The sequence below is a fragment of the Sphaeramia orbicularis genome, chromosome 21 (assembly GCF_902148855.1).
Source record: "Sphaeramia orbicularis chromosome 21, fSphaOr1.1, whole genome shotgun sequence".
NCBI lineage: Eukaryota > Metazoa > Chordata > Actinopteri > Kurtiformes > Apogonidae > Sphaeramia > Sphaeramia orbicularis.
This window is the reverse complement of record NC_043977.1, coordinates 10,302,531-10,323,243: the sequence shown is the minus strand read 5'-3', so window position 1 is coordinate 10,323,243 and position 20,713 is coordinate 10,302,531. Positions and strand designations below refer to the sequence as shown.

Here is a 20,713-nt window from a genome sequence, read left to right as displayed (position 1 = left end):
TTCATATGAGACATAATGAGGAGCTGAGTCCACCTGATTGGTTCCCTCCTGTACATCACATGACAGTGATTGGTTTTCAGAGCTGTCAATCACCTGTTTTAATTTCATCAAATGCCTTAAATTAATACAAACTGATCTGAGACTGTGATTTGAGCATAAATCTGAATGACTGAAACAATTGGGCGTGTACTTCATATAGTGTCATGCATTAGCATAAAAGGGGCGGGGCTTGTGAGCGATACCTCAGCCGACCACCGGGGGGAGGTGAAGACGCTTTGATCCGCCCTCATGACGTCCATGTTGTGTTTCCGTCTCTGTTTGTTGGTCTGAAGGACGTTCAGACCAGAGGCTCTAAACTTTATGGAACGGTGGCCGTGAACGTGGCGCCGCGGTGTCATGTGACCGTGTGAAAGGTCAGCTGATGTGTGAGACGTTTTGCACTGAACTGTTTAAAGTAGCATGAAAATCAACCAACCCAGAGGTCAGAGGTCATCTGGACCGACACGTGTGTTCTATTGGTCTGTTTGGGTTTTTCTTCTAATGGTGTAAAATCCTGACTCCCATGATGCCGTTCTCCGTCTGGGACGTAAGACCCTCCTCGTATGTTCTTCTGTTTCTGTCTGATGCAACGACTTCCTCTGAATAATTTGTACAACTGCAGTTTTATTAGGGGTATATTGTACAGATGTATACTTTAATAATAAAAGTGGATATATTCTTAAAGCTGTGGCATCAGGTTGGACTGAGTTTGTGTTTTTCAGATGAGCTGGTGCAGGTTCTACAGTGTAACAGTGCCCCCTGGTGGCGGCAGAATGAACAGCAGCTCCACACACTGGTTCACACTTTGACAGGTTTTAAATGTTTATCCCAAACTGGGAAATTACAGTTTAGAACAGGGGTGTCAAACATACGGCCCATGGGCCAAAACCGGCCACCAGAGGGTCCAGTCCATTTATGAAATGCAAAAGTGACACTGAAGATATTAACAATAAATGGTGTTAAAATCATGTTCGTTCAGGTTCCACATTCAGACCAATATGATCTGAAGTGGATCAGAGCAGTATAATAATAACAATAACCTATAAATAATGACAAATACACATTTATCTGTTTTAGTGCAAAAAGTAAATTACACGAAATGCTTACATTTACAAACAATCCTTTTAAAAAAAAGGAATTTTATTTATTTATTTATTTATTTCGAACATGCAAAGAAAAAACAAAAAGCAAATTAAGACATAAACAAAATAACATTTAAATGGACAGAATCTATCTTCAGGCACACACAAGTCTGAATATTGCATGGTCGAAAAGGAGTAGGAAGAAGTATGAACTTATTTAATCCTACCCCTCAGTGCTTTTACACCTTTATCATTAACTTAATACAACAATCAAACAATACTATTTCCCTAATTTTAGCATCGAACCACAACAATCCATAATGCAGTAACTGAATTATTCATAACAAAATGTTGATGGCAGTACAGTCATACAGACTCAACAATTCAACCATTTTCTTCAATAATTACAGAATATTTATTAGTACAACATTATTCATAAACAAACAGGCCTCATTGTTATTATTAAATACTGTACCTCTCAAGAATCAATTCTTTATATTTTTGTTTATTTATTTATTTTCAAGAATAACATGAACAACCTAACATTTCCAGGTCCAGATAAAACCATTTCACAGCTTTAACAGGAAACATGACAAATCACATCAAACTGAATAAACGTGATTTATACTGAAACAGTTCAAATACAGACCATAATATTATAATAAATGGACATAAATAACTTAGAGGAAAAACAAACCATAAAACCAGTTCTTGGTTTTTAAGGGTGAAATCAGATTCGTTTTGTATTTTTTAGAAAATGTTCCGTTTTAATATTTAATTATATAAAACAGAATTAGAACAAGATCAATGTCATAAAACTCTAATAATATGCTCAAAAAATACAAGATTAAACACAAATAAGAGGATTAATGTAATAAATCAAGTAAAAGTAGGATTTCTGGTCTAAGGGGATGATGTTTTTTTTTTTTTTTTACACTTTTCATTAGTTTTTTCTGTTAATTTGAACCGTTGTATTTTAATTGTGCATTTATGTTCCTCTGCTGCCCCCTGCTGCTGTTAAACTGATAACACTGATTTGTCCATGAAATTAATTGATCAAAGGTGAACATTACATCTCCTCACAGTCTGAGTATGTGCGTTTTTTATTTTTCTGTCCTAGGATGTAAAACCCTCTTTAACATTTCAGATTCTCTGATGATTTAGGGTTAAACTTGATTTCTAACTCATCCCTTCATCAGATGCTGGTGCAGTTCCAGACTCAACCACCAGATGGAGACATTTTCACTCACTCACTTCTGTTTCTTCTTGTTTTAATGTGATTCTGTTTTTTATCCAGTACTTGAACTGCTGTTTGTCTGATTCTCAGCAGGTTCATCTGTTCACTTTGATGAATATTTGGATGATTTTTCCTCATTTTTTATTATTTATTCTGGTCATTTTATTAATTATTTTGTTCTTTTTTTTGGTCCATTTTCTTCATTTCATCCTTTATGATTTCCTTTTTTTTTTTAACTTTATTATTTCTTAGATTTTTCTTCATTCTGTCCATTTTTTCTTCATTTTTTAATTAATTAGGTTAATTTTTGTTCGTTTTGTTGATTATTCAGTCTGTTGTTAGTGTTTGCTTTTTGTTTGTTTCTTCACTTTTGTCGACTTTAACTCTTTTTTATTAACTTTGTTCTTAATATTGATCAGTTTTGTTCATGTTAATTATTTTTAATTTGTGTTTTTATGCATTTATTTAATTTTATTTTCTATTTATTTTCATTTCTTCTTTTTTTTTTTTTTTTTTTTTTTTTTTTTTTTTTAACATTAGTGATTATAGGAAAGACTAGGACAGAACAGACCGGACCAAATCAGACCAGAACAAACCAGAATGGACCAGAACAGAACCGTTCATTTGAGCGTCAAAGGCAGAAAATGTATGTCAAAGGTCATGCTGAGGGAAGTCCATCCCTGTGAGTCTGGACCTGGTGGATGTTCCTGCCTTAAGGTTCTGGATCAGATGTTCACCTGGAGAGTCACCGCTGCCATCTCTGGTCATGTGACCCACATTGGTCTGAGGAACATTTACCGGATCATTAACATGGTGTTGATACGTTCAACAACCCTCATATGGACACCAGGTCCGACCTGGACCAGGACCAGGACCAGGACCAGGAGGTCATCGGTGGACCGTGAACTGTTTATCAAGGGACGATTTGAATCTCGGGACGACGTGAGTCACGCATGCGTAGAAGCATTTATCTCTGTCGGCCATCTTTTACGAGTCTTTTTGTTTTTTTTAATTTGAACTTTTGAAAAAAAAAATACAAACTCTCACTGAGGACAATAACATAGTAATACAAATGAACATAAATCTAATAAAGTACAAAAATCATAGGGAGATGGATGGCAAGAACAAAAAAATACATTCAAATACAATACAGTGTAAATAATCAGGCAATTTAAAGTAAAGTAAAGGAGCAGAGATGCAACATAGAAGATTTTTTTTAAAAATTAAAATAAGTAATGATCAATGTTCTGGTTTATTTTCATTGCAATTTTGTTTTGTTTTTTTCCAATTTTCTTAGGGCCAAAACAAACATTTTAAATTCGTTTGTAAAACCAAAAAAGGAGGGCTTGTTATTTTTCCATTTTGCACAATGGATGTGATATTTGCCTCATAATAAATCTTTTACGAGTCACTACAGGACAAATCATACCATTTTGTAAAAGTCCTGAATCTCTCAAAAACGAACAAAATCTGCAAATTTTTTAGTATGACTGAAAAATATGACTTACAAAAAAGCCCTAGTCTCTGTTTAACTTTATTATGTGGAGGTGTTATGAATTGTTTGGTTTGGGTTTTTTTGTTTGTTTTTTATCTCTTCTATGCCCTTCGTACCCCCTCCTATTCTGATCTGTCAAAGAATGTATGCCATGAATGTTTTGTACATTAAACTTGATGATAAGAATAATTTAAAAAAAAAAAAAAAAAAAAAAAAAAGATAAATCATACCCTCCACTGCTCAGTTTCCTCTAGTTTTAGATCACAGTGTTCGTCAGCTGGATAAGCTCTCAGCTGTGAAACAAACCCATGATGGGCATATGAACTGTCAGAAGGACTTCTGATCACTAGAAACATACTTTTAGAAGCTAAAGTCTCTGTACTTTGAACAAAAGAGGCTGAAATAATTCATTCTGTCTTTAACGAGTTTTAAATTAATGAATAAATGAACTTTTGTACGATATTCAGATTTTTTAAAATTTATTAATTTATTTTTTTACATTTAGTTTGCTGCAACAGTCGCTGTAAAATGTAAATGTGTCGAAACTCAACTTAAATCATGACAAAAATCATTTCCAAACCACAAACGTCTCATAAAGTCACAGAACGCTTATTGGCCACGCCCCCTCCTGGGTGGGCTTTACAGTTTGGACCAATCAGGGCCATATTTGGAATAAATTTGACAAAAAAAAACAAAAAAAAAAAACAGAAAATCCAGCTGTTTAGTCTGAGTCTACCACTGAATGTAAAAATACAGATGAACCAGACTGTTTCATCAGCTCATATTTAAGCCCCGCCTGTCTGCACACACCTGGGACAGGAGGGGGAGGAGTCACAACTGGATGCAAAGGATTATGGGAATTCAAACCAAAGACCACATAGAAACGAACTGAGGCTTTATCTGATGAATGATGGTCCAGGTCTTCAAGAGGTCCAGGTCTCTGGGAGATCCAGGTTTTCAGGAAGTCCAGGTCCTCAGGAGATCCAGGTCTCTGGGAGGTCCACCAGGTCTTCAAGAGGTCCAGGTCCTCAGGATATCCAGGTCTCTGGGAGGTCCACCAGGTCTTCAGGAGGACCAGGTCTTATCCAGAATGAACCCTGCACCACCAGGGGCTGATCCATTTGTCATTTTTCCAGCCTGGTTCTGGTCTTGGTGGTTTCATCTGGACCTTCTAAGCCGTGATCTGGTCCATCTCAAAGTCCAAATGAACCCAGAATGAGACCAGGATCAGGCAGACCCCCAGGGGCTGTCGGTGGTCTTACACCTGGTCTTCATCAGGTTCTGGTTCTAAAAACATCCCCATGAAGGTGGATCCAGTGAGGATGAAGACCACCTGAACCGGTCGGACCAGGTCTGGGTTGAACCGGGACATGGTTTGTGTGTTTTCACAACACGGTCCGGGTCTGAGGAGGAGGGGGAGGGGGAGGACCTCAGACCGGGTCCTGGATGCGCGCGGCAGAGCGCGTCTCCTCTGGATCTGGACCCAGATATGCGCACATGAACCGGATCACCTCTAATCCCGGACCGGGTCGTTTCTGACACAGTGGATCCTCTGGTTCTGGTCTGATGCTGATTCACGGAAAACTGGCTCTGTTGGCACTGGTTCTGCTCCGATGGACCCGGGTAAGTCCAGATCCGTTAGACCCGGACGGACCGGGATGAGGGTTTATGTGAGCTCATGTAGAACCGGGTCTTCTGCAGGTGGACGCGGGTCCTCCTGAATGTGACCCGGACCAGGTTCTGCTGCAGGAGGAGAAGGACTGTGAGGAGCAGCTGAGGAGCAACAGAACCCCGACCGGACCCGAACCCGAACCAGGTGAGTCCAGAACCAGAACCTGAACCAGGTGAGTCCGAGAAGAAGAAAATGTTCAGTGAAACTGTTTAGTCTTTAAGTGTTTTTTTTTTTTTTTTTTTTTCATCTGATCCAAACTGAAAACACATTAAAGTCCATGTTGTGTCTGAACCCTCACAGACCCACTGTGTCTTTTATATCAGGTCCCAAATTATTTTTTTCTGTTCTATTTAACCTTTTCTTAAGTGATTTATCTCCATTTATTATAATATTATTTTCTGTATTTAGCTTTTTCCAGTGAAAATCATGTATTTTCTTCTACTTCATGTACTGATCATAGATGTTCATTAAAAAAATCAGATTTCAATTGAAGTTTTTTTGTTTTTGTTTTTTAATCAGAAACAGAGAAAACTGAAATGAGGTGACAAAGATATCATAAACTTCAGAACTTTCACTACAGAGCCTCTGAACATCCAAAGGGTCACACCTGATGACCATGAAAAGATCAATAATTGCATTTTACACCAAGTATGGACATGGATTGATCAGATCAATAGATCAGCAGGTGTTAGTTCCATCAGTAGATGGTTTTGGTCTCCAGTGGATGTTTGGGCGTTTATGGGTTAATATATCATAGATTGATACAGATTAATACAGATTATTACAGATGAATACAAATGATTACATATTATTATAGATTAATACAGATTATTACATATTATTGCACATTAATACAGATTATAACAGATTAATACATATTATTAAAGATTAATACAAATTATTACATGTTAATACAGATCAATACCATTTATACAGATTATACATATTATTGCAGAATACGATTTATTACAGATTAATACCATTTATACAAATTAATAAAGATTAATAAAGATTATTGCATATTAATACAGTTTATTACAGACTGATACAGTTTATTACAGATTAATAGTTTATTATAATTTCATACAGTTTATTACAGATCAATACAGTTTGTTACAGATTCATTCAGATTCATTCAGATTATTGCAGATTAATAAATATCATTACAGATTAATACAGATTATTACATATTAATACACATTATTACAGATTAATACAGTTTATTACAGTTGATTACAGATTAATAGAGATAATTACAGATTAATATCATTTACACAGATTAATAAATATTATTACAGATTATTACAATTTATTACAGATTAATACAGATTATTACAGATTACCTCCAGACCTGCAGCAGTGGTAAACATAGACTCCACTCCATAGTTTTGTTCTTTGTTTTGTCTGTTTTATTTCAGGTGTTTCAGTTCTAAATAGTTGACCGCAGATTCTTTCATTATCGACCAACAGTGTTTGATCATTTTGTTTTGTGTTTTTAGGATGTAAGCTGCTTTTGTGTGGTTGGTCTGTTGTGGATGTTTGACTCATACTTTCATACGTTGGTGTTAAAAGCGTGGATGGTTCAGGTAAACGTTCCGCTGTGAGGAAACGCCGTCGCTCAGCTAATTCCATTTGCAGTGCAGTAAAGCGTGCTGTTGCCGTGGTTACCGCTGTCAGGTCGGTCGTACCGATGACGGAGCTGAGGAGGAATTGCATTAACGTGTGCAGATGATGTTGACGCCGTCCTCCTTAAGTTTGGATTAGATGGAGGGAAACGGAGGCAGGAGATCACAGTCTAAATCTAATCTGGATAACTCTTCATCATCTTCCTTTTCTTTGTCGTTGTCCTCTTCTTCGTCCCCGTTGTCATGGTCACCTTCATCTTCATCATGTCGGGTCCTGATCATCTGTTGACTTTTGTAAAGTTTCTCCATTTAAAGCTTTAAAAACCACTTAACAGTTTCAGAAAGGGTTACATTTACAGTTTTAGTTCAATATCCACCATGAACATGAGGAACCAATAAACGGTCACAACCAGAAGAATCATCAGCTTCATCTTCTTCTTCTTTGGTAAAACTTCATAAAACATTGGTTCAGTGTACGATTACAACCAGAGGAACCTGCTCATCTTCTCATTTCATGATTTGTCACCAGTTATTAAAATATTATCCACTGTATTTTACATTTTTCAGTTTAAATCATTTATTTTCTATATTTAATTCACTGATCATGTAGATGTTCATTAAAGCTCAAAGGTTATTAGATCAGAAACAGAGAAAACTGAAGAAAAAGGGACTTTTTCAGTAAAATATATCATTAACTGCACATAAAAACAAGTTTCGACAACCCTATTCTGTTCATTTTTCATTCACTTATGTTATTTTGTTCATTTTGTTGCCTATTTTATAACTTTTTCTTCAATTTTGTTCAGTTTGTGGCTCTGTTCATATTATTTTGTTGATTTTTGTTCATTTTGTTGCTTATTTTTTACTTCATTTTAGTCAATTTTTTTTCTCATTTGCTTCACATTACTTATTGTTTTGTTGATTTATTATTAATTTTGGTTAATTTTACTGATCACTTTCGCTGTTTTTTTTTTCCATTTTGTTACTTATTTTATTCTTTTTTTTTTACTTCATTTCATCCTTTTTTTTTTTGCTTTTTTGTTTTACATTATTTACTATTTTACACATTTTTTGTAAATTTTTAAAATTCTATTTATTATTTAATATAAACCCAGTGTGTCCATCCACTGTCATTGATCCAACTCCATGGGTTTTACTGGTGAATCAATGTTGTAGAAGATGGCGACGTTTCCATGGTGACTACAGAGCCTCTGATGGGTCATATCTGACCATGAACAGACCGTTTATTATTGTTGTTGGTGGATGTTCAGGTGCGGAACAGTGGATCTGTGGATGTTCAGGTGTGGAACAGTGGATCTGTGGATGTTCGGGTGTGGAACAGTGGATCTGTGGATGTTCGGGTGTGGAACAGTGGATCTGTGGATGTTCTGGTATCAGAAGGTTAACAGATCATGCAGAGGTCGTTGAGTTCTTCAGCCGTCGTTTACGTCCAGACTTCGGGTAAAAGCCTTCACATCAGCAGCAGCTTTGTTTTACATGACATCATTTAGATAAAAGCATGTGATTGGCTGAGGGCCAGACTGTGATGATGATGTTCACGTCTTCTATAAACAGGTTCAAGTGCAGCCTCGTCGTGGTCATTTTTCACCCTCTTGGTTTCACAGTGTGTTTTTGTCTGTGATGAAGTGGCTGTGAGTGAATCTGAACTGGACACAGTGTCATTAACACTGTGGACGCATGATTCTGCCATAAATGGACACGTCAGGACGATATTTTTACCGAAGTCTGAGGGCCAGAGGCCACCGTCGATCTGTTACTTTAAAAACACAAGGATCCATGAAACTGAGTCTGATGGAAACTGGAACCATATCGCTTTCAACATCATGTAGAAGAGGAGAAGCATCTGTGACTGGACCTGGACCTGCTTCAGCACCAGCTCCTTCAGCACCTTCAGCTTCACCTTCAGCTTGACCTTCAGCACCAGCTCCTCCACCCACAGCAAATCCTCCACCCACAGCAGATCCATCAGGACAGTCAATGAGTCAAAACATGGAATTCCACGTCATTAATCAGGCCTCGGACCACAGCAGTCACTGGTGAAACCCTCCTCACATCTCCATCCTGTGTCCTTCTTACACTTCCACACATTCTTAGAGTGTTTTCATCTTCTCTTCACTGGTGGAAAATGCTTTTGTTCCCTCATGCATTTGTACTGCGTTACATTAACCCTATCCAGGCACATTATGTACACTGCATTCCATGTAATAAAAGGTCATATTAGTTTTCACAATATGTATTAGGGGCTGGTTCTGGTCCTGGTCCTTGTCCTGGTCTTGTTTCTGTTCCAGGGTGCCAGGGCCGGTCTTGATCCTGGTCCTGGTTTTGATCGTGGTTAGGGTTGTTGTGCCGGGGCTGGTTCTGATCGTGGTTCTGGTCTTGTCTCTCTTCCAGGGTGCCGGGGCTGGTTCTGATCCTGGTTCTGGTCTTGTTTCTGTTCCAGGGTGCCGGGCTGGTTCTGATCCTGGTTCTGGTCTTGTTTCTGTTCCAGGGTGCCGGGCTGGTTCTGATCCTGGTTCTGGTCTTGTTTCTGTTCCAGGGTGCCGGGGATGGTCCTAGTTCCAATCCTGGTTCTGGTCTTGTTTCTATTCCAGGGTGCCGGGGATGGTCCTAGTTCCAATCCTGGTTCTGGTCTTGTTTCTGTTCCAGGGTGCCGGGGCTGGCTCTGATCCTGGTTCTGGTCTTGTTTCTGTTCCAGGGTGCCAAGGATGGTCCTAGTTCTGATCGTGGTTCTGGTCTTGTTTCTGTTCCAGGGTGCCGGGGCTGGTTCTGATCCTGGTTCTGGTCTTGTTTCTGTTCCAGGGTGCCGGGCTGGTTCTGATCCTGGTTCTGGTCTTGTTTCTGTTCCAGGGTGCCGGGGCTGGTTCTGATCCTGGTTCTGGTCTTGTTTCTGTTCCAGGGTGCCAAGGATGGTCCTAGTTCTGATCGTGGTTCTGGTCTTGTTTCTGTTCCAGGGTGCCGGGGCTGGTTCTGATCCTGGTTCTGGTCTTGTTTCTGTTCCAGGGTGCTGGGGCTGGTGGGATCAGATCCACTGTTGGCCAAACGCTGCCGTCGGAGCCGTCGTTTCTCAGTCGTGTCCACGGTTCCTCCTTTCATCAGGTTCGTTCAGTAGAACAGGTTCACAAACACCAGCACCAACACTGGACCAGAACCAGACTCAGAGCCAAGGAACTGAAATAAGACAGAATGAATATGATAAGAAGTAAATAACTCTGATGGTCATGGTTGTGTTGTCATGGTAACCACAGATGAATGACTGACAGATGTGTTTTTGTAGGGAGGGTCTTCAGGAACTGCACAGACCAGGGTTGGACCGACATCTACCCTCCACACGACGAAGCCTGTGAATATGGACTGAACATCAGCCTCCCAGTGGACGTACGAACCACCAAAGCTCCAACACCACCATCACCTCCATCACCACCATCACCTCCAACACCTCCATCACTTCCGTCACCTCCATCACCTCCAAACCTCCACCTCCAACACCTCCATCACCACCAACACCTCCAATACTTCCAACACCTCCATCACCACCAACACCACCATCACCTCCGTCACCTCCAATACTTCCAACACCTCCATCACCTCCAACACCACCAACACCTCCATCACCTCCAACACCTCCATCACCTCCAATACTTCCAACACCTCCAACACCTTCAATACTTCCAACACCTCCAACACCATCAACACCTCCATCACCTCCAACACCACCATCACGTCCAACACCTCCAATACTTACAACACCTCCATCAACTCCATCACCTCCAATACTTCCAACACCTCCATCATCTCCAACCCCTCCAACACCTCTAACACTTCCAACACCTCCATCCCCTCCATCACCTCCAACACCACCATCACTTCCATCACTTCCATCACCTTGAAAACATGTTGCTGAACCTGTTTGTGACCTGGGTGCTGGTGTTGTTCAGGTGTTCCAGGCTCACAGGTACTTCCTGTTGGTCCGGGTCGTGTACTCTGTGGGTTACGCCATTTCCCTGACGTCGCTCAGCATCGCCATTTCTGTCCTCTGTCTGCTCAGGTCAGTGAACAGACACCATTTCTGCACCATTTGGTCCACGTCCACATGTGTCACTGTGTGTTCTGTCCATCAGGAGACTTCACTGCACCAGGAACCGCATCCACATCCAGCTCTTCCTGTCCTTCATCCTCAGGGCAGCGCTCATCTTGATCAGGGACTCGGTTCTGTTCTCCTCAGAGGAACACTTCCACTGTGGCGTCCAGCCGGTGAGACCTACAGCAGAACTTTGTCCACTTTGTATCTTGGTGTTTGTGTTTGTGGATGTTTCAGTCCTGAACCCTGTGCTTGAACCTGTGTAGATGGGCTGTAAACTGGTGACGGCTCTGTCTAATTACTGCATCCTAAATATGATGTGAACTGGTGATGGCTCTGTCTAATTACTGCATCCTAGATATGCTGTAAACTGGTGATGGCTCTGTCTAAATACTGCATTCTAAATGGGCAGTAAACTGGTTATGGCTCTGTCTAATGCATCCTAGATATACTGTTACCTGATATCAACTCTATCTAACTACTGCATCATAGATATGGAGTAAATTGGTAATGGCTCTGTCTAATTACTGCATCCTGGATATGCTGTAAACTGGTTACGGCTCTGTCTACATGCTGCAGTCTAGATGGGCTGTAAACTGGTTATGGTTCTGTCTAAAACAGTGGTTCCCAACTTCTTTTGGCTCGTGACCCCATTTTTACATCACAAATTTCTGATGACCCCAGCCATTCAAAACAGACTTTTGCTTTTTCAATTTTTCCGAAAATGAACTTGTTTTTGATCGTGTAATAGTTTCCTATATATGTTGCAAATAAACGTTAATTTTAGACTACATTTAGTCCATATAATGTATATTATTATGGACAGAGGCAGTAAAGCCAGGTGTAGATTACTGCACAAAGTAAGAATTTTCTTTTCCTTGGTCAGGATATGTACAGTCTGTCCAGCTTGGATTTACAAGGCTGACAATTAATACTGAACAAACAAGAACTCAAACTATGAATTATGAAAGAGCTGCAGCATCTGAAACTGACCACAATGAACATTTGACAGATAAACAGAACCACAGTGCTTCAGTTTCAGCTTCACAGTTTGTCATGTCTTTTATGGATTGTGATTGTCTCTGTCAACTCACCATAGATTTTTTATTAGTAAATTTTTTTTTTTTTTTTTTTTTTTATCAATTACTAGAAATTTCAGGCGACTCCATTTGAATTCCAGGTGACCCCACGTGGGGTCCCGACCCCAAGGTTGAAAAACACTGGTCTAAATACTTCGGTTTAGATGGGCTGTAAACTGGTGATGGCTCTGTCTAATTAAAGCATCCTGGATATGCTGTAAAGTGGTTACAGCTGTCTAATTACTGCACCCTAGATGGACTGTAATCTGGTAACAGCTGTATGTAATTACTGCATCCTAGATGGACTGTAATCTGGTAACGGCTCTGTCTAATTACTGCATCCTAGATGGACTGTAATCTGGTAACGGCTCTGTCTAATTACTGCATCCTAGACGGACTGTAATCTGGTAACGGCTCTGTCTAATTACTGCATCCTAGATGGACTGTAATCTGGTAACGGCTCTGTCCGTTCCAGATTACAGTATGATTAGAATATGAACAACCTGTTCCAGGTTGTTCATATTGTTCAAACTGGTACTGGCTCTGTCTAATTATTTCATCCTAGATGGACTGTAATCTGGTAATGGCTCTGTCTAATTACTGCATCCTAGATGGACTGTAATCTGGTAACGGCTCTGTCTAATTACTGCATCCTAGACGGACTGTAATCTGGTAACGGCTCTGTCTAATTACTGCATCCTAGACGGACTGTAATCTGGTAACGGCTCTGTCTAATTACTGCATCCTAGACGGACTGTAATCTGGTAACGGCTATGTCTAATTACTGCATCCTAGACGGACTGTAATCTGGTAACGGCTCTGTCTAATTACTGCATCCTAGATGGGCTGTAAACTGGTGACGGCTATGTCTAATTACTGCATCCTAGACGGACTGTAATCTGGTAACGGCTCTGTCTAATTACTGCATCCTAGATGGGCTGTAAACTGGTGACGGCTCTGTCTAATTACTGCATCCTGGTGAACTACAGCTGGCTGTTGGCTGAAGGTCACTACCTCTACAGTCTGGTCGCTGTGTCCATGTTCTCTCAGAGGAGGCGTCTGCTGTGGTACATCGTCTTCTGCTGGGGTACGACTTCCTCTGCCTTTTCTTCTTCTGTGGTACCGATCACACATCCTGTTTCAGGTCACATTTTATTGAACCTTTATTTTACCAGGAAGTCCCTTGAGATTGGGTTTGTTTTTCTACTTCATGTTCTGTGTTTTCTGTCCATGTTCAGGTTCTCCTCTGATCATCATGATGTCGTGGAGCTTAGCCCGGTATCTTTATGAGGACGACAGGTGGGACACCCCATTGATCCATCATGTCTGGTCGTCGTTCATGTGTCTAAGTTGTATTTCCTGTGTTTGTTTGCTGAAGCTGCTGGGAGACGAGGAGGATGGAGTGGATCTGGTGGATCCTCAGACTTCCTGTCCTGGTTTTCATCACGGTCAGTGTCTCCGTCTGATGTGAAGTCCATGTAACGATAGAACACATTCATACGGCGGCCATTTTCCTCTGATGTCACGCTGAAGGCGGGAAACTGAAAGGATAACGTCTAAATGATTCTGTCCATCGATCAGACGGTGAAGACGTGGACAGACATGAGAATATAAATAACATATTAAAACCAAAATTCAGCAGCCAACGTTAGCATCCATTCTGTCTGATAGAGTCACATGATTCAACAGGAAAAGTGTGGATCCGACTCTTTAAACCAGATCTGTCAAACTACTGGGACGGATTTATGAAATACAAAAATTACACTGAAGATATTAACCTTCAGTGACGTTCAGGTTCCATATTCAGACCAATATGATCTGCAGTGCACCAGACCAGTAACATAACTGGATAAAAACCTATAAATAATGACAAATTTTTTCTTTGTTTTAATGTGAAAAATTGCAAAAGTAAAATTAAATTATGAAAATGTTAACATTTACAAACTACCCCTTCATGCCTTAAATAGAATTAAGTGTAATTTGACCAATATTCAGCTTGTTTAGTGTGTAGATCTACTGTGACCTGTATGTTGTGATAAACATGTGTAAATTATTTTTTACTCATGTGAATTTAAGAAATGAAATAATGACACTGACATTAACAGTCAATAATGTTAAACTCATTTTAGTTCAGGTTCCACATTCAGACCAATATGATCTAAATTGGATCAGAACCAATAGAATAATAACAGAATAACCTATAAATAATGACAACTATAAAATTTTCTTTATTTTAGAGTAAAAAAAGTAAAATTACTTGAAAATAGTTGCATTTACAAACTGTCCTTTCACAAAAAATGTGAATAACCTGAACAAATATGAACAACATGAAATATCTTATAAATAAATGTAATTTTACCAATATTCTGTCTGTTGTTAAATGTTTTGTGTATTTGTTGATCTACTGTGATCTGTAAGTTGTAATATACATGTGGAAAAGACAAAACTGAGGCAGAATATTGGTAAAATTACATGTATTTGTCTTAAATTCCAGGTTGTTCATATTGTTCAAGTTATTCACATTTATTATGGAAGGACAGTTTGATCTGGTTCAACACTTTGATTCGTTTGAATTAATTTTCTCCTTCCCATATGTATCATATATTAGTTGAGAAGTGTGTGAATGCTAAGGTTAGCTGGTGCCTGATGTTCCTGGTCTGTAAAACATGTTTTAATATGAAATGAGGTCCAACATCCGTTTGCAGTGAGGTTTTAGCAGTTCATCAGATTTTCTAACGTTTTTTTGACGCAGTACGTTAAGAACAGTGTTTCAACTTCACGTCATGGAGGAAAATGGCGATGTGTGAATCTGGTCATGTGACACTGATCATGTGACTGCCGTGTGTCCAGGTGAACCTGCTGTTCTTCATGGGTATCGTCAGGATCCTGGTGAACAAACTGAGGACGCAGGACACGCCTGGTACTGAGTTCAGCCGCTACAGGTCAGGATGAAACACACAGGAAAATATGACAAATATACGATGGATTTAACACCAAACACATTAAACCACCATCAGGTGTGGATTCAGGGTCATGTCCCGTCCACACTAATGTAATAAACTGAAGGCTGACAGAAAAGAACTGTTTAGAAAAATACCCAGAGGTCTTTTAAAGTTCCTCTTCTTCTTCTTCACTCACAAACACCAGCAGATAAACAAGAAAAGCACTCAGAGAGCACAGACCTCCACCATGACAGATCTGCCCCCCCGATCACCACCAAAATTTAATCATTTCTTCCTTGTGCCAGTATCAACATTTCCTGAAAATTTCATGAAAATCCATCCATAACTTTTTGAGTTATTTTGCTAACAAACTAACATGCACGCAAAGCAAAGTGATCACAATACCTCCTGGCAGAGGTAATGACACCCACCAGGAGCTTTTATGAAAAAACAGATGAATTATCTGCAGTCCTTTTCTATTGTGTTGGATGAATTATCAAAAATGGTACAAAAGTTGATTTGTCAGAGGATGAACTTACATCTTTAAAGGTTCATTTTCACTAAACAAAGATTCTATGAGACAAAGGAAGGAGCAGATGAAGCAAAACAGCAGCGATTTATCATTTAATCCAGAACTGTCAAACTCATTTTAGCTCAGGTTCTACATACAGCATACAAATATGATCTCAGCTGGGCCGGATCAGTCAAATAATAGAACAGGAAAAGCACTCAGAGTGCAGACCTCTGCCAAGACAGATCTGCCCCCCGTGCACGTTTGTTTGTTTGTTTGTTAGCAAGATACGTCAAAAAGTTATGGAGGGATTTTCATGAAATTTTCATGAAATGCCCCCCCCCCCCCCCCCCCCCCCCCCCCCCCCCATCACCACCAAAATTTAATCAGTTCTTCCTTGAGCCAGTATCAACATTTCCTGACAGGTAATAATAGCCCATAAACAAAGTCAACTCCAAAGTTTAGTCTATCTTTTAGTGTGAAATTTTTTTAAATTACATTATGAAAATGTTTACATCAACAAACTACCCTTTAAATAATGTGAACAACCTGAATTTTCTCAAGAAAAATAATTTGATTTTAACAATATTCTGCCTCAGTTTATCATTTCCACATGTACATTATAACTCACAGATCACAGTGGATCTACAAATACACAAAACATTTAATAACAGGCAGAATATTGGATAATTACACAGATTGTTCCAAGGACATTTCATGTTGTTCATATTTGTTCAGATTATTCACATTTTTTGTGAAAGGATAAGTTGTAAATAAACATTTTCATGTAATTTAACTTTTTTTACACTAAAACAAAGAGAATAATTTGTATTTGTCATTATTTCTAGGTTCTTCAGTTATTATTTTACTGGTCTGATCCACTTTAGATCATATTGGTCTGAATGTGGAACTTGAACTAAAAGGATTTTAACATCATTGATTGTCAATATCTTCAGTGTAATTTTTGCATTTCATTAATACATTCCATGGGCCGGATTGGACCTTTTGGTGGGCCAGTTTTGGCCCATGGGCCGTATGTTTGATACCCCTGATTTAATCCCATTGTCAGCTGAAAAAATACTCATGTGTTGGTTGTGATGATGGATGAATGATTTCACTGATAAACAGTGGTTTGTAAAACATGCAGATTTGTCAGATTTGTGTCATTTTTGTCTCCAGAGTCCATGAAATATGTTAAAATTGTACTTTTCATCTAATTAGTGTTCATTTTCACCTGTTTACCAAGTTCCAAAGCCAGTTTGAAGGGTAATAACCTGTAGTTTCAGACTATTTCCTTTAGTGGATAAAATCCAACTTGAACTACATCCATTAGTCTCATTGTCTTCAATCACCATTCAGGTGATTCTGTCTCTAATTCTGTTGTGATGTCGTGAATAATCTAAATTAAACTCAGTGACACATTAAACCTGACTGTGAAGAGAATGTCTGACCTTTTCTTCATCCATAAAACAACATTCACATGAATCCAGACTGATCAGATTGGACCTGAACGCCTCCATCACCGTCTGAAACGTGTCTGTTTTAATCCAACAGGAAACTGGCCAAGTCCTCCTTCCTCCTGGTGGCGCTGTTAGGTTTGCATTACATCATCTTCGCTTTCCTTCCTCGCACAGTCAGCGATAGAACATACGAGGTGTGGAACTCCGTGGAACTGGCTTTTGCGTCCACTCAGGTACATTAGAACATTGGACTGTCTGTCACACTGACACCTACAGGACGTTACTAGAAGTGCATGTGCATGGTTGGCAGATTTCCTGGTTTGTTGCTGTCATGGAAACACTTTGTGTGTGTTCTGTGTTTCAGGGTTTCATTGTGGCAGTTTTGTACTGTTTCCTGAACGGAGAGGTGAGGACGTAAACTGACTGATGTCCGTCTTTCTGTAAAGTTCATCGGTTTCATCAGTCCTGTGGGTCCAGTGGGTCAATAGATGTGTCTCCACTGTTACCAGGAAGACCCTTAAGAATCACCAGTTCAGACAGAATGAATAAAATCAAACACTGACACACAGAAATACAGCCGAAAATACCAGTTACACTCTTCAGTCACACATTGTTCATATTCTGAAGGTTCTTTAAAGAACAGGGATCGATATAAGAGAACACCAGTCTACAACGTTATGTATAAAACCTCAGAACATCAAATAGAGGGCTACAAGATGAGCAGAAGTTACAACAGCTACTGACAGAGGATAGAAAATGACACAAATACAATGGAATTCATGGTCTGTTCAAGCTCATGAAGACCACACTGATAGATCTGGACCAGAACCCAAAGAACTAAGATGTAAAGACTCCAGTTGATACTGTTGACCAGAGGCAGTGTTCCTGGAAATAATGTCTCCATCATCTACAACAGTTAAAATGTGGCCTATACAAGCCTTTTCAAAGCTGACAAACCAAAGCAGAATGTGTTTCAGTGGTAAAACCCATTGTGACCTTCAGGTTCGTGACCAGGTGTTCAGTCTGGATCTAAAGCACATCTCATCATCCACCCAGAACAACAAGTATTTATAGGATCAAACTTCTAACCATCAATTGCGTCCCTTCTAAGATACAAATGACAGTATTCTCTGACATCTGAGCGCCACAGAACTTCATAAATCTGGGTTTGTCAGCATGAAGAACCAGCTTTCATAGAACCAGGCCTTCATCCTGGAACTCATCAACTGATTCAGAAATGAGTGCATCATCAGCATAAAAACGCAGTTTAGCTTTAACATTCTCCTTTCTAATGGTATTTATGAATAGAAAAAAACAGGAACTTAACTGGAGCCTTGAGGGACATCCATAGAGATCTCCAAGAAACCTGATCCTGTCCACCTGCAGAAATATACTGGATTGAGTCAATAAAGACATGACCTTAACTATAACCCTCACATTCATTTTGATCTTGTCATCTGTCACATGAAGAACAAGACCAGTTTTGTCCCAAAAATATCTGAGCATTTTTTAAGCCATGATTTTACCAAACACTGGTAGCTGTACTTTTCCATCCAGTTTTCAAGTTTCAACATTTTGGTCAAAATGAACCTTTTTATCCAGTTTTTAGTCTTTATTTTACCACACACTTTAAAATCTTCTTACAGTTCTATTATTTTATGCAGTTGTCACATCTTGAACAAGTTGGTAAAAAAAAAAAATCATGTTTATAATGTTCATAGTTTTTTAACCTCAGAACCTTAAGATCCTGGTTTTACATCCAGTTTTGAAGGCCATAACACTTTTACATCCTAGTCTTTAACAGTTATTAGTTTCACATGATAGTATTTAATGTTAATCTTGTCTCATGAAGCTGCAATTTTACATGTAAGCTCCTCCAGAAATCAGCCCAGCTATGTTTGAAGGACCTGTTTAATCCTCAGGTGCAGAATGAGATCCAGAGGAGGTGGAGGAGGTGGAGGCTGATGCAGCGTCTTCCATCCAGGAGACAGTGTGGATCCATGAGTCAGAGTGGAGGAGGAGCCAGCAACTCCACCAACACCATCAACGCTGCCAACACCACTCTGCTACTGAAGACACAGCTGAGTGTCCCAGTGTAAACAACAAAACAACACAATGAAATGACACCAGGTGTGAAATGTGGGGTGAAGACACAAACTGAACCTCATCTCTGGCATTAAGCTTAAGAACAGACTGTTGGAAAAATGTATTGTTCACTTTGTTTGTGTCAAATAAACTTCATGAGTTGTATCTGTAGTTTAACTCCAGAAATAAAGACGACCAGATATTTGACTTCATACAGTAAATGTAACGTAAATGAATCTGAAAAAAAAAAAAATCATTTTTGGATCAAAGAATTCAGAATGCCAGTACTTTTATTTGACTATTTTCGTTTCTTGTCATTGTCTTGAAGATTTATTTTAATGTCTTATGATTTAGTTATGTGACTTGCAGTTCCCTAATAACCTAGTCCAGATTTAAATAGTCTAGTGCAGTGATTTTAGATCTACACATTAGACCTGGTCTAATGTGGTCCAGATGTGAAAAAACAGGAAACCTTTCTGTATTTGCAAATATAATAAAGGTTTTGTACATTTCAGACCCACCAAGCCTTTAGCTCAACACTCTTAGAGCATTCAGAGGTGGAAGGAAGAGAAGAAGTTGATTAGTCTCTGCAACTTCAGTTTCCATCACTTCCTCTTTAACTTCGACTCTTGATGTTGACGTCGGCATCAGCGTCGTCTTCAGTTCTGCAGTGTTTCAGTATCTGCTGCAGTCGATGTGTTTCTGTTGTTATGTTTTCTTGTTGCTAATCTGTCCGGGACAAACAGGAAGTGAATTGATGCTTTCAGTTGGATCCAGACCAGCTGAGTCAGGACCTGATGACCGCTGTCACCCATTTATACACAAATGAACCAACAAGATGTTGAACAACCAGTGTTGTTCACCTGTTCAACCTGTTGGCTGAATATCTGAATTACAGGATGAAAAGAAGTTTGTGTTCTTCTTGATTACTTAGGGTTCTCTTTTATGTAATCCACCATTAAGTTGACAGTCAGATCACAGAATGTCTTTATATGGCTTTATTCTTCAGTATTCTTGGTTGTTACATTGGATGAAACATAGGATGAGTGATGAGTGGTTTCTACAATAACATAAAACAGCAATCACTAACAGAGGTCTGATACACTATGTTAAGCTAAACTCTACATGGGCATCTGCCATACACATGGAAAATTATTACTGTAATTATAACATCATCATAACGTTGTACTTGACAGATACACATACATCCAAACACTTAAACTCTATATATTACATTGGTCTAGCACTAACTTTGTCACCTCATAGTTGTATGCTAACATCAGCAACTTAACAGACTTAGTATTAGAGCCCGACCGATATGGGATTTTTGGGGTCGATGCCGATACCGATACTGGGGGCTAAAAAAAGCCGATATCCAAGATATTGG

At 39.2% G+C, this 20,713-nt stretch overlaps 1 protein-coding gene across 1 annotated transcript; it reads left to right on the top strand.

The window, feature by feature from the left end:
• Positions 1-5,278: 5,278 nt before the first annotated feature.
• Positions 5,279-20,161, top strand: sctr (secretin receptor). The gene is made up of 13 exons (XM_030125069.1): positions 5,279-5,476; positions 5,555-5,669; positions 10,172-10,267; positions 10,446-10,546; positions 11,107-11,216; positions 11,290-11,422; positions 13,262-13,415; positions 13,567-13,627; positions 13,707-13,776; positions 15,179-15,270; positions 17,336-17,474; positions 17,606-17,647; positions 19,164-20,161. The coding sequence occupies exons 1-13, from the start codon at positions 5,420-5,422 to the stop codon at positions 19,338-19,340; spliced, it is 1,347 nt and encodes a 448-aa protein (XP_029980929.1). The 5' UTR covers positions 5,279-5,419; the 3' UTR covers positions 19,341-20,161.
• Positions 20,162-20,713: the final 552 nt, after the last annotated feature.